Source organism: Eublepharis macularius, chromosome 10 (assembly GCF_028583425.1).
Source record: "Eublepharis macularius isolate TG4126 chromosome 10, MPM_Emac_v1.0, whole genome shotgun sequence".
Lineage (NCBI taxonomy): Eukaryota > Metazoa > Chordata > Lepidosauria > Squamata > Eublepharidae > Eublepharis > Eublepharis macularius.
This window is the reverse complement of record NC_072799.1, coordinates 20241944-20255969: the sequence shown is the minus strand read 5'-3', so window position 1 is coordinate 20255969 and position 14026 is coordinate 20241944. Positions and strand designations below refer to the sequence as shown.

Here is a 14026-nt window from a genome sequence, read left to right as displayed (position 1 = left end):
CAGTCCCCGCTTGACAGAGTCAAATTTGCATATGAATTCCAATTCAGCAGCCTCCCGTTGGATTTTGTTTTTGAAAGGTTTCTGTTGAACCACAGCGACCTTTAAGTCTTTGGTGGAATGTCCTGGTAGGGTGGTTTAGTTTCACAAGCCAGCTATCATGTTACGGGGCCAGATACTGCTCCAGGCATGCTCTCGTGATGAGCACCCGTTTCTGACTACCCATGAGACTGGTATAGGCATACCACATCCATGGTCAATTAGTGAGTAAACTAGTATGATGGGAGGGGGGATTTTGCTCATACCAATGTCCCAGACTTATGTTTTCTTCACAATCACAGCTCTGGAAACCCACAGGAATAAATGCAACTGGGGAAGGGAATTGGGGGTGGGGGTGGGAAAGCAATAGGTAATCAAAGGTTTAATTACTCCCTTCCATCACTTATCAGCAGGGCTTTTTTTCTGGGGAAAGAGGTGATGGAACTCAGTAGGTTGCCCTCGGAGCACGGAGGGCAATCTAAACTCCCCTCTGTCTGGAGATCAGGGGGCGGGGCCACCAGCCATATGACCATTTTCAAGAGGTTCCGGAACTCCGTTCCCCCGCGTTCCTCCTGAAAAAAAGCCCTGCTTATCAGATGAAAATCTCTCCCCCCACACTCCTCTCCGAGTGCTTTACATGGCAAAAGAAGCCAGAGGAGAGAGCAGTTTAGATCTCCTCCTCCATCCAGGAATCTTAAGGTCTGGATCAGGCCAATCTCCTTATCTCCCTCTTCTTTTCCCCTTTAACTGACTCTCAGCTGCTCTCGATGTTCTGTGCCTCCTGGAGCATATTCAGTCCTCCATAAGCTTATTTTTCCCCTTTAGGGAAATGCCGTGTTTTCCTGCATAACTAGGGAATTCCTCAAGCAGGAAGAAAGCCCTACCTTGTCTGGCTTTGATGCTTTTGGCATTGGCCTGGACTACTCAGTTTGTCATGAAATGTAGTGATGATAAGGCTGGTATTTCAGGTGCAAGATCCAATTATGCATTGTTTTCTCACAATTTAATAAATAAGCCCTGAGACAAGCAGAAGTATACCCTGTATCATTTTTTTCTTCACATATATATATATATATGGACCAGAGAGGCAGTTGGTGTTCTACAGGTATGAAATGCTGATAGAGCAGTTTCTCATACTCTATGAAGCTGAAAGATGTATACCATGAATCATTTTGATACCCTACAACTGGAGAACAAGCCACTTGTAACAATCTGCACATTTTAAAGAAAGCCTGGAAGGGCTGTACACACTCAATTACAGGACTGTTAAGAGTTAATCCCTCTCAGAATGGGATAGCTTTGAGTGGCAGGTGACTCCAAGTCATCTGACTGGGTAGTCGGAGCTGAGAGAGGAGGGTCATTCCTAGCATAGAGAGAGAGATCAAGTTTGGAGAGTTGAGAGATGGAGTCCTCATGGAGAGGAGTTTCAACACTGGCAGGAGAACTGGGAAAGTTGGCAAGGATGTTTGGGAAGTAGGTGCAGACTCCCAAAAGGGCCAAGGAAAGGGGATAGATCTAAGGAGAGATTTCCCCTACTGAATAGCTCAGGAGAGTGAAGAGACCCCTGGTCTGGTGTGCTTGAGAACTGCCTGTCAAGACCTTCAGATTCGATTAATGACTGAAGGAAAGCACTAGTGTGTGAAGAGAGGGGGCTGGGAGTACTGGAAAGTGGGTACCAGCATTCCTAATCCCCAGAAGAGAAATAGAATACTAAAAGAAAATATATTCAAGTACTTGGGGGTGGGAGAAGGGAACCAAAGCCTAAAAACATAAGTCTTAAGTAACAGGGATGAGCATAAGAACTGAAATCTCTGCATGTTCTGAATTTTACCTCAATGATAGTTATATATGTTGAATTTTACCTCAGAAATTTTCAACCCCTGACTTCACCTGACTTTTCCCTTCTAATGTAAATAAACCAATTTGTTGTTTTTTGGAAGTTTAAAAATGCCTCTGGTGACATTTCTGTGGTTTAGGGACAAGAGGACATCACACCAGTGTTTAGGTAGGCGCTTCTGACACGTGCTTTTTGTAAAAGTGGGAGTGAAGTGGCCTTCAAACTGAACAGGAAAGTTTACAGAGGGCCACTAGGGGTTTAGGGCAAGCTAAGCCAATTGACCCCTGTGGTGCTGGCACAATTGCAGTAGAATTGTTTTATTGCAATTGGACTGGGTAGTTATTGTTGCAAATATTAGTACTCTGTAGTCATTCCTTGCAACGCATGAACACTTCCAAAGGCACTACAGCCAGTTTGGTGTAGTGGTTAAGAGCTCGGGACTCTAATCTGGAGAGCCAGGTTTGATTCCCCACTCCTCCGCTTGAAGCCAGCTGGGTCACCTTGGGCTAGTCACAGTTTTCTGGAGCTCTCTCAGCCCCACCCACCTCACAGGGTGTTTTGTTGTGGGGATAATAATGACATACTTTGTAAACCACTCTGAGTGGGCATTAAGTTGTCCTGAAGGGCGGTATATAAATTGAATGTTGTTGTTGTTGTTATATGTACTTTTTTGCTATCTCTTAAGTAGAGTGGTATGCATCACCCTGTCCGGCATGAAGATGTTCATATACCAAGGATAATTTCTCATGCTAATGTGTTGATAACCATTACACTTTGTTTCTTTCGACTGTCATGGCCTACCCTCCACAGTTTTTGAAGTCAAATTCAGCCATGTGTAGTTTTAGAGATATACTAGGAGATATAATTGTTCTGTAGTTCAAAATACACCTCAGCAGCTGCAGTTTGTGAGATAATAGGCTGCACACTGCACTGTGCTTTTGGTTCAGGCACATGCATTTATTTATATCCGAGTGCATCAAAAAAAAGAGAAATCCGACACTACCATGCCAATAAGAAATATAACTTGAAGAGTAGCAACTCTCACTTAATATATTTTTCAAAACATTCCAAGCATAAAAGCAAGAGGTTGGATCCAACCATATTTTTCCACTAGTGGAAAAGGGTGGGGAGAAGTCTCCATTGACCACCCAAAAGGCTATGTTTGGGATTGTGGGACCTCCATGGACAAATGTCACGTGGAAGGGGGGCTGTAATAAGGAGGGGAATTGGCAGAGATTGAGCAAAAAGATTGGCTGGATCCAAGCCAGGGATTTACCAGGGGGAGAGACCAGATAATAGAGACTATTCGTGGTAAAGTATAAGATACAATCTCCCTTCTGACTCACACTTAAGTATTTAGTTCTTCCTGGTGTATAGCTGTGGGTTTTATTTTTGCATCTGCAATATATCATTTCATTTGCCTCCTCTCAGATATCAAAGCTTGACTCTGAAGAAGAAATACAACAAGGCTTCCTCTGTTCTGGTCCATGATTGTTGGCCATTTCCTTCGTTTGCAGGCAGAGAGCCAATTGTCTCCAGCCTGCGTGCAGAAGGACTGGAATCTTTACTGGGCAAGCTACCGTATGGCTCTGTAGGGAGGATGAAGTCATCTTAACATGACAAAGGCAGCACAGCCTTGCTTTTCCCCCTCTCTCGTCATAATCCATTTTGATTCCTACTCTTCTCCTTGGTAACTAGGTATTTTCAAGAGAGCTCAAACACAACAGTGACAGTGTGAGAGATGGGCATAGCCAACACATTAGCCCTAGGGAGAGGCTGTTATTTTGCTGTGCGTGCTCTCATGTGGTTGCCTTGGGGGTGTACACCCTGAGGGTGTTTTAAATCTCTGGCAGCTGACACCCTTGGATGGAAGTATTTTTTTTCAAAGTATAGTAAGATGCCAGTAAGCAAGGGTCATATGATATTTCCGTACCCCCTTTTCTACTCTTGAGACTACAAATGCTGGCCATAAATTCTGGTTTCTTTGCAGATATGCATGCCTGTTGCAGATATTTTGCATTTCCCCAGCATCAGCAGGAAAACGAGATTGAATACCAGCTCCACTGTTTAGAATCATCTGAAAATATTTCTACAAACCAGCTTAGAAAGGAGCACACAGGGCTTTTTTTCAGCAGGAACTTGGGGGAATGGAGTTCCAGAACCTCTTGAAAATGATCACATGGCTGGTGGCCCCACCCCCTGATCTCCAGACAGAGGGGAGTTGAGATTGCCCTCCGCGCCAAGTGGCGCGGAGGGCAATCTAAACTCCCCTCTGTCTGGAGATCAGGGGCCGGGGCCACCAGCCATGTGACCATTTTCTCCGAGGGCAACCTACTGAGTTCCACCACCTCTTCCCAGAAAAAAATGCCCTGGGAGCACATATTATCATAGACATGTGAAGGAATGTCATGCTGAGGTGGACCATTGGTCTGTCTAGGCTTCTACTCTTCAATCTGACAACTTGTGGCTTAATGTTTCAGGCAATGATTTCCCCAAGCTCTGTTAGCCAAGGTCCTTTCAGCTGGAAACGTCAGGGATGGCTTCAGGCCCTTTCTACATGCAACCAAAGGTGTGTCTTTGGGGCGCCATTTTGACATCTCTTTCGTAGACCCTGTTACGAGAATGGGTTAAAAACAGATTCTCCCTGTATTTTTTTCCCATTTCATAGCCTGGTGAATCTCACTGCATTTTCCAGTAGAATGATTTGTTGATGGTTTTACAGCAGTTCTGCAGTACTGTGGTTGAATTTGCTTTCAGTTTTGGCCAGGTTGTTGCTTTAATATGAAAGATACAAGAGTCCCATGGCACAGAGCAGTAAGCTGCAGTACTGCAGCCCAAGCTCTGCTCACGACCTGAGTTTGATCCCAGCGGAAGCTGGGTTCAGGTAGCCGGCTCAAGGTTGACTCAGCCTTCCATCCTTCCGAGGTTGGTAAAATAAGTACCCAGTTTCCTGGGGGTAAAGTGTAGATGACTGGGGAGGGCAATGGCAAACCACCCCATAAAAAGTCTGCCTAGAAAACGTCATGATGCAACATCCCCCATGGGTCAGTAATGACTTGGTGGGTGCTTGCACAGGGGCCTACCTTTACCTTTACAAGAGGAGCTAAAGCCCCCAAAGGACAATCTGGAGACATTTTTAATGATTTTACACTATTTAAATATGTAAATAAATAGTTCCTAATAATTAATACATGCCCCAGCTGTCACTATTTATCAGAAAGGGTTGCTGTTTTCTGGTCCCTGTCGATGGCAAATTATTGAGTTCATTTTTGCCTGTTAAAATATCATGTCTGTTGCTAGTGTTGCTATTCTTCGGGGTTCAGTTTAGGAGCGTCACCACTAACAATAAATAATGTTGATCAATTAAGAGCCTTATATGGTCATTCAAAACAGTGCACGCATTTTTGAGGGAACACGCAGACATGCCTGCTGGTCTCACTCCTTAGTGTCCCACAACATATGTGGGCCATATGTGTGCATGTGCCCCTGTTGTGGATACACTTATATGTACTTACTGCAGCCTAGAGTACTTTGTGGAAATTTTTGAACTGCTGAATGGAACAAGCTAATTCAGGCTTGCTTGCCTGAGTGGGAACTAAAAGAAACAGGTTTTCAGTTTAGCCAGCAAATGAATTACAGGGCCTTCCCCTGCCCCAAAATAATCTTGTAGAGATGGGAGGGGGGGCTTTCTTTGGCTCAATCTGTACTTCAATAAATAAACACGTACATATTTGTATATACAAATATTTTTGAGTTTGCAATATCTCAGTTAGTCTAAATGTATGTAGCGGAAAACTTATTTTGTACCACTGGCTATTTTTCTTGACTTTGTAACTGTTTAGAAAGCATATTTAAATTTAAAAAAGGGGGGGGGGGAATAAATAAACACTTTCGCATAAAAGCATCAGAAATCTGCAGGGTTCTTTCCTTACACAGAAACTGACTACATAAATGTTGCCCCTGGAGCTTGCTATCTTTAGGGGTGGGATGGGGGCATGAAATGATATGATTCACTATTTATATGCTTTTGTGTGCTAAGAATTGATCGTTGGGTTCTGCTGATAATTGATTTCCCTCTCTCAACAGGTTCCAAGACCAAGGAGGGAGTTGTTCACGGGGTCACAACAGGTAAACTCATAACTGCATTTCATTTTCTAAACCCATGATAGGTCTTCCACCTAATCCTTTTTATCTCTAAGACGACTCTGACTCACAGAGGAGAGCAGGTGTGGCGTCGTGTTCTGACTCTCCAGTGAAAGAACATGCCAGTCTGTGCATGTGTTTTGAAAATAAATAGTTTAATTCAAGTTCCTCTGATTTTAAAAGCTCCATGTCATACCCACCATTTGTGGGGCGCACGGATGTGATGTGGGTGATGTGAAAGACCTCTGCCTGAGACCCAGGAGAGCAGCTGCCAGTCAGAGTAGACAATATTGATGGACTGAGGGCCTGACTCAGTGAGTTCGGAGTACAATGAATGAAAAACCACATCGATCTTAGTATTTGGCGGTAAGATTGCTAACCTCCATTTGGGGGCTGGAGATCTCCCAGAAGGCCAACTGAACTCCAAACATCAGTTTCCCTGGAGAAAAGGCTGCTTTGGACAGTGGACACCATGGAATTATATCCCCCTGAGCCCTCTTCAAGCTCCACCCCCAGGAATTTCCCATCACAGAGCTGGCTGGCTACCCTATGTGGCAAGCTGCTTCTACATATAAATCTCCAGCACAGATTGGCTGTTGGGTATCGACTCTGTCGTGCTACCAATGTGACTAGAAAAGGAGCCTGAGGAAAGGGCTGCATAATATTCTTCAGTGAGTTCCATCCTTTCAAAATATGGAGTCTAGACAGCTGCTGAATATCCCCTTTTTCCTTCTGGCTACAGCTGCCAATACAGTACAGCATCTGTGGGGCTTCTACAAGGCAGATTTCCCTACATTTTCCCTGCCCCAGTCCCCCTGTAGTGACTATTCCCTCTGTGCCACTGGGAGTGGGGGGGATGCTTTTTCTTTTTTCTTAAATTGGCAATTGATATATTTATTTACTTCATTAATACCCTGACTTTCTCCCCAAAAGCAGCTTATAACGTTCCCCTCTCTCCATTTTATCCTCATAAAAATCCTGTATAATAAATTAGGCTAAGATTATATCATAGCTTCATAACATTCTGACTTATTAGATTGCCTGGATTCCATGTTTTAAGTCTCTAGCTTCTTTTATTGTGGGCAATATAAGGGGAAAGACATATTTTCACAACAGGGGCTAAACACTTCATTTTTAACTAAAAACGAGGGGTTCTGAGAACCTGATAGACAGATTTTATAATGCTGTAACGCTGTAACATTATGTCAGTTGCCTGTTTCTTTAAAAAAGACCTCTAGTGGTGATGGGGAAATGGCAGCTGTGAGGGAATGGGAAGGAAAAATGGTCATGATGTAGTAAAACTGTAGAGATCTGGACTTTGCCACCCACATAGGTGCCATCTTGACCTTGTTGTGATCTTTCCCTAGACATCACAGCAAAGCTGGTTTGGAAAAGATGTCAGAAAAGACAATATAGTAAAGAGTCCAGTAGCGCTTTTGAGACTAACCAACTTTACTGTAGCATAAGCTTCTGCATCCGATGAAGAGAACTGTGGGTCTCAAAAGCTTATGCTACAGTAAAGTTGGTTAGTCTTAGGGCTTTTTTTCTGCTGGAACATGGTGGAACGGATTTCCGGCACCTCTTGAAAATGGTCACATGGCCGGTGGCCCCACCCCTGATCTCCAGACAGAGGGGAGTTTAGATTGCCCTCCGTGCCACCAGAGCGGCGCGGAGGGCAATCTAAACTCCCCTCTGTCTGGAGATCAGGGGGCGGGGCCACCGGCCACGTGACCATTTTCGCTGAGGGCGATTTAAACTTTAAAAAACTCCCCCCTTGTTCCAGCTGACCCAAAGTGATGTCATTGTGCAGTCCTGAGTTCCACCACTTCTTTTCCAAGAAAAAAAGCCCTGGTTAGTCTTAAAAGTGCTTCTGGACTCTTTACTGTTTTGCTACTACAGAGTAACATGGCTAACTCCTCTGGATCTATGAGAAAAGACAATGAAAACCTGGGGGATACGTGGTTGTATGACAGTGTTGTGGGGAAGGTGGGGGGGGGGGGAAGCGGTTTTCAAAACCATCCAAGCCAGAACAAGCAATTCATGTGTCATTGACCATTACTTAGGAATTGTACTTCTGTTTCATATTCCACGTTCTGGTGCATTTAATTTTTAAAAAGTTTATAGTAATGAAAGCTACTGGTCTTTCACAATATTCACCATGGGGCAGGAAATGCTATCTCATATGAAAGTTACAGTCTTGTAATGATTTAAAGACTTAGGGCCAAGCTACAAGTGACGAATGACACTTGAACAGCAAGTGGATTGAGTGGAGGACAAGTGAACAGGGAGAAACACACTTGCCATTCAAGTGTCATTCGTCACTTGTAGCTTGGCCCTAAGAAACTTACTGTGACATAAGTTCTCATCTCTAGCAGGTTTTGCTTGCTTATGAATGCTTATGACACCTTGAGTTCATTTGTCTTAAAGGTTCCCAGCATTCTAGTGTTTTGGCTGTATTGAACACAATCTCGGGGTGTAACAAAGGCATAACAGCCATTTCCATACTACCTTAAAAAAGCTACAGGCTCCTGGAACACTGGCAGCTTCTTCGCGCGATGTTTTCTTTAAAACAGATGTAGGGCGTTTTTTCAGCTCATATCGCGCGAAGAAGAAGCCGCCAGCGTTCCAGGAGCTATTTTAAGGCAGTGTGGAAACGGCCGTTGGCCAAATCAAGGATCTGTTTGTTGCTGGAGACGAGTGAGAGCTTCCCCTGTAGCAGTTTGAGCAGACCAGCCCCGTGGATACGGGGCTGCAGACACTAGCAAACTCTTCATATAAAAGAAAGTGCAGCTCTTCATGAAGAATATATACATGCATTTAAAAAGACTTGATTAGTGAAGCATGTTGAGACAGGAGAACAGATGCATTTCCCTTGCACTTTTTTCCCTCTGTGCTGTAGGTTAATGCATGGGGAAATATTTAGTTGATGGGGAACTAGGCTGGTGTGATCCACCTACTTCTCCACAGATCTCAGATCTGTTGCTCCATTTTCAAATTCTACAGACACTGTTTTCAAGGCCTGTGGGGGGGGGGGGTCAATATTTATTATTAGTAAAAGAATCAGCATATGCTTTGGATACTGTAAACTCACAAGTACCGGTAATTGACATTTGCAAGAATGCTTTTCTCTTGATGTGTTAGGCTGGCTGAGACAAAACACTAGACTATGGTTCGGGGCTAGATGTTTGCCAGATCTCTCTTCAGCCTCTCACATCCTGTAGCGTGAGCCAGTTAATTTCTTTATAGTAATCCCTAGTTAGCCATTAATCTGATCCAGCAAATGTTTGCGCCGGTCCTCCAAGTGTGAAACTTTTTTACACTATGCATTGCAGCAAGCAGACACCATTAGATTCTGGGCTTCTTCGGGAGATTTGCATTAAATGAAACTAGGGGTGCCATCTTCCTGTCGGTGGTGGGAGTTGTCCTGCACCCCACCACTGCTCGCCTGGGTGGTGGGAGGAAAATGGCAAGCAAAATGAGGGGGTACAGTCAGTGCCTCTCATATGTTGCTGCAACTTCAAGAAGTAAGGGAGGAGCATGTGGGGTAACACTCTAGAGTTAGCCAAAAACTCTATGGTTAAAACATAGAGTTTGGGGTGAATACTAGAGCACCCCTGGTGCAATGACATCACTTCCAGGTTGCCCCAGAAGTGTCATCATTGCACTGGGGGAGTCGATTGTCCCACCACCTAAGTGTAAGATCCAACTTCCCTCATCTTGCATTGGTTGCCAGGCCATGTCCAGCAAACCCTAGGTGAAACCCTAAGCCTTTCCTTCTGAAACTTTCAGAAAGACGTCTTTATTTCCCATGAACTGGGAGGAACTAAGGTTCAGTGGCAAAGCAGCCATTCGGCATGCAGAAGATCTAAGTTTTGAGTCCTGGAACTCTCAGTTAAAGAGTCAGATCCATCTGGCTTTTTTGCCCAATCTCAGCCAATTCCCTTCTTTATTATTAACCTCCATCCCCCATGGGTGTTGTTTGGGCTGGTCCCCTGATTCCTTGAAGGGTGGAGGTTTTGGTGATCAAAGGGGACCCCTTGCTTTTTCACCAGGAGAAAAGCTGGCTGGATTTAACCCACAGGTAGCCCTTGCTGGAGAAGACATTGTCTTCCCAAGAGCTGCTACCAGTCTGAGTAGACCATACTGAACTAAATATACCAGTGGCCCAACAGCGTTTATATATGCAGCTTCCAGACCTAGTGTGGAAGAAGAGGGGGCCATTTCTGAGAGGCCAGAGAAAAAGTGGCATTGTATTCTGGTCAGAAGGAATTGGGCTGCTGGTTGCCATTTCCCCAATAAGTTACTGGGGAATGTAGCATAAGGCCTGGGGTCTGGGCTTTTCTCTTTGGTTGATGAAGATGCCTGAAGAGAGAGACTCAGTTGAGGGAATCTTGGTTTCACATCTTAAAGCGAATGTACTTTACAAATAGTTTGTCATTTACTTTTTACCTTTTTGTTTTTTTACAGTGGCAGAGAAAACTAAAGAGCAGGTATCCAATGTGGGGGGAGCTGTAGTGACTGGAGTGACAGCCGTAGCGCAGAAGACTGTGGAAGGTGCCGGAAATATTGCTGCAGCCACTGGCTTTGTCAAGAAAGACCAGCTAGCCAAACAGGTTAGTTTACCTGTGTGAATTTTTTTAAAAAAATCTGTCAAGAAAACTCTTACATATTTTTCATGAGCTTGGTTTATGTGGTAGTTGCTTTCAGGATTGGTCCTGGTACTTTTTTTTTTTTAAAGACTCCGTAGATTTATGTTATGTCATGGACTTCCTTGGAAGTGAATGTTGGAGAGGCACTACATAAATTGTTTTAAGTTAATCCTGACAGTAGCTAGTTTCAGGGCTTTATTTCTATGCGTAACCCTTTCTTTATGGTCTAAACACAGGGCAATATGGGATATTTTCATGCTACGAATGGCACCTCCTTACCTCACAAAGATTGGCTGTGTGGATGGGGCAACACATAGCACTGGGATGTCACCGTTCATGTTTTTGAGTAAAAGTTATGAAGAAGAGGGGATTAGTTGGTGTGTCTCCCATAATGTACATTTAAGCCCTTAAGAAAATACATTCTGTGTCATATTATGCTGTAGTTTAAAAGTCTGTGTTGTAAAGTCACTTCCCTCCAGAGATGTTGGAGAATGTGTCTCTGCAATTTTCTCGCCTTAAAAAAAGCACATATTGATTAAAGTGTAGAGGAAATGCTTTTTTCCTGGTTTAAGTTCTCTGTTTAATGGCACTTTTAAGCATTACAACTAACAAATCATTGGGGATTTGAGAACACGGTAGAAGACTGCTAAGAACAAAGCCATTATATTTTTATTACTTAAGGGTATACCTCTCTGTCAGATTCAAAATTGCAGTTTTATTCATCCTTCTTGAATAGTTCTCTGGAAAAAAAAGTTGGACCTATAAAGCAATTTAAAAGTGTGAAAAGATACCAGAGAAAGTTTGCAAATTGCCCCTACACTGTGGTAGGGTTACAACAAGTAGAGAAATTCCTGAGATTTGTGGGGGTAGAGTCTGGCGAACGCAAGGTGTGGGGAGGGGAAGGACCTCAGCTGGGTATAATGCCATAGAGTCCACATTCCAAGGCAGCCATTTTCTCCAGGGTAACTGACCTCTGTCACCTGGAGATCAGGTGTAATTCCGAGAGATCTGCAGCTGCCGTCTGGAGGTTGGCAGTCCTACCGTCCAGGGCTGTGTACCCCAAGTACCCCGGACTTGCCACAGACCCCTTACCTGCAAACCGACGGCACTCCAGCAGCAGACATGTAGAGCCCAGAGGAGTTGACGCAGCTCCAGCCAGTGGAGAGGGAGAGGGAAAAAGAGCCAGCTGGAGAAACCAGCCAGGCGCGTGCAGCCCAGCCAAACCTTAAAGGGCAAGAGGCATGCACACCTACCTGGGATGCCGACGCCAGGGCAAACAAGCTAGATACCCCTACCCAGGTCCTAGGGGGAACCAGCAGCAAAGTTTATCCTGGGGAACTGGCCAGAACCCAGGAGACCAGGGGTGGCTCCCTTACTGACCAAGGCTGACCCTGCTTAGGTTCTGACGAGATAAGGCTTACCTCAGCTATCCACGTAAGGACAGCATCGCACTAGTTGCTAGAGAGTGAATTTTTTTATTGCACTCTTTCTCCAAGGATCTCAGAGCAGAATCCCTTTGGTCCTCATGACAACCCTGTTAGGTATGTTAGAGAGATGACTGGCCAGTGAGCTTCGTGGCTTAGCGAGGATTTGAACTCAGGTCCTAGTCTGCCACTCTAACCACTACACATACTGTTTTTATATTCTAGAGTAGTTATTTGAATAAGATGCAGCCAGCCGTTACGAGTACCAGAATTCTGTGGTGCAGCTGTAATTGGGCTCTGTGGGTGGGGGGATTACACAAACAGTAGCTTGGCTGGCCGTGTTGTTCTGTTCTCCCTGTTTATGATTCTGTACTTTTCAAATGTAAGCAGATGGAACATTAAGATTTCCATTTACTATATATATAGATATGTATAGGTTAACTGATAGAGAATAATTAATGATAAGGTTTAAACATGAGGATTGACTAACTAACAATATTTTCTTTCTTTGACAAGATTTATATGCACCAAACTGAATGTATAGAAGAGTTAAATTGATTGAGTATCTGAGGAGTTATATAGAATTACCATAAAAAGTTGAAATGAGTAATATATAGAGAACAAATCAAATTGTTTGATTTAAATGTGGGAAATTTTTATGGTTTATGATATATAGGTTTATATAGAATTATTCAAAACTGGAAAATGGGATAAATTGTTTATCTAAAGACGTATAGTTTGGGTGTATAATAATTAAAGGAGTTAATGATGCACTGCTTAATATAATGGAGAATGTATATCTGTTTTAGACAGAGGAATTTAATAGAAGTAAGGGAAAAGGGACAGAGGGTGGGAAAGCTGTTGGAAGTCAACAAAAGGGGGGGAAAGGGAGGGGGTTAGAAACGAAAAATTAGGGGAAAATTGATTGTAATGTAAAAATAAAAATGTTCTAACCCAATAAAAAATTTTTCAAAAAAAAAAAAAAGATTTCCATTTACTGTAAAAATCATTTTAAAAAAGCTAATCATGGCTCAGTTTTAAATTCCTAATCCCAGTTTGTTTGTAAAACACCTCATAAAATTCCTGAGCCTTTTTTTTTCCAAAGTAAAATGTCCAGAGAACTAAAGAATATCAGCAGCAATATACTTAGATATTGCCTGGTGGTGCTTTAAGGAGCACCATAAAAGCATTTAGAATTTGAAAGAAACCTTACATGCGCACATGCTTGGTGATTCAGTGGAGGGGCTGGGGCTTAGAACATCTGTTGTTAGGACCAAGTAGGATCAGGTAGAAGGGGTTGTGAAAGACCTCTGGCTGAGCCGCATGGAATGTTGTGGCCAATCATAGCAGACGGTACTGACCTTGGTAGAACAGTGGTCTGACTTGGTATAAGGAAGCTTCGTGTATTGATTTTAGTCATCATAGATATTGAATAGCATTTTCTGAAGGACAATTTTTCAACCAGTGACCTCAGGCCATCTGTTTTATCCTAATCTACCTCACAAGGTTGTTGTGAGGATAAAATGGAGGAGGGGAAAGTAAGAGAAACCACCCTGATCTGGAAAATGGGCAGGGTAAAATGTACTAAATATCCAAACCAATCATATTGAACATTATTAATGTTTTGATAAGTCAAGAACGTATATTCTGCGTCATCTCCACTAAAAAGAGGCTCAGGCAGCTTCATTTTTTTTTAAGCTTGTTCAGTTTCTGAGTCATAGTTTAAACACAATGCCGAACCATGGTTGAGAATGAGTTTTGGGCTGTCTGCATTCCCTCTTCCCTTCGTACACCAAGGGCTAACTCAGATCTTCTTGGTTTGTGGCAAATCATAGTTTGTCCACAGAACCAAGACTGTGCCAAGACAGTTGAACCAAAACGGCAAATTTGGAAGCAGATCCCAGTGTGCAGCTGTGGTTTGCAAGATGAGAACCATC

At 43.4% G+C, this 14026-nt stretch overlaps 1 protein-coding gene across 1 annotated transcript in view; it reads left to right on the top strand.

Annotated features, from left to right (window-relative positions):
- SNCA (synuclein alpha) overlaps positions 1-14026 on the top strand; it is a 77467-nt gene that overhangs the window by 15638 nt on the left and 47803 nt on the right. The window contains exons 3-4 of the mRNA XM_054990246.1: positions 5960-6001; positions 10484-10629. Coding sequence (XP_054846221.1) covers positions 5960-6001; positions 10484-10629 — 188 coding nt within the window. The remainder of the gene's footprint in view (positions 1-5959; positions 6002-10483; positions 10630-14026) is intronic.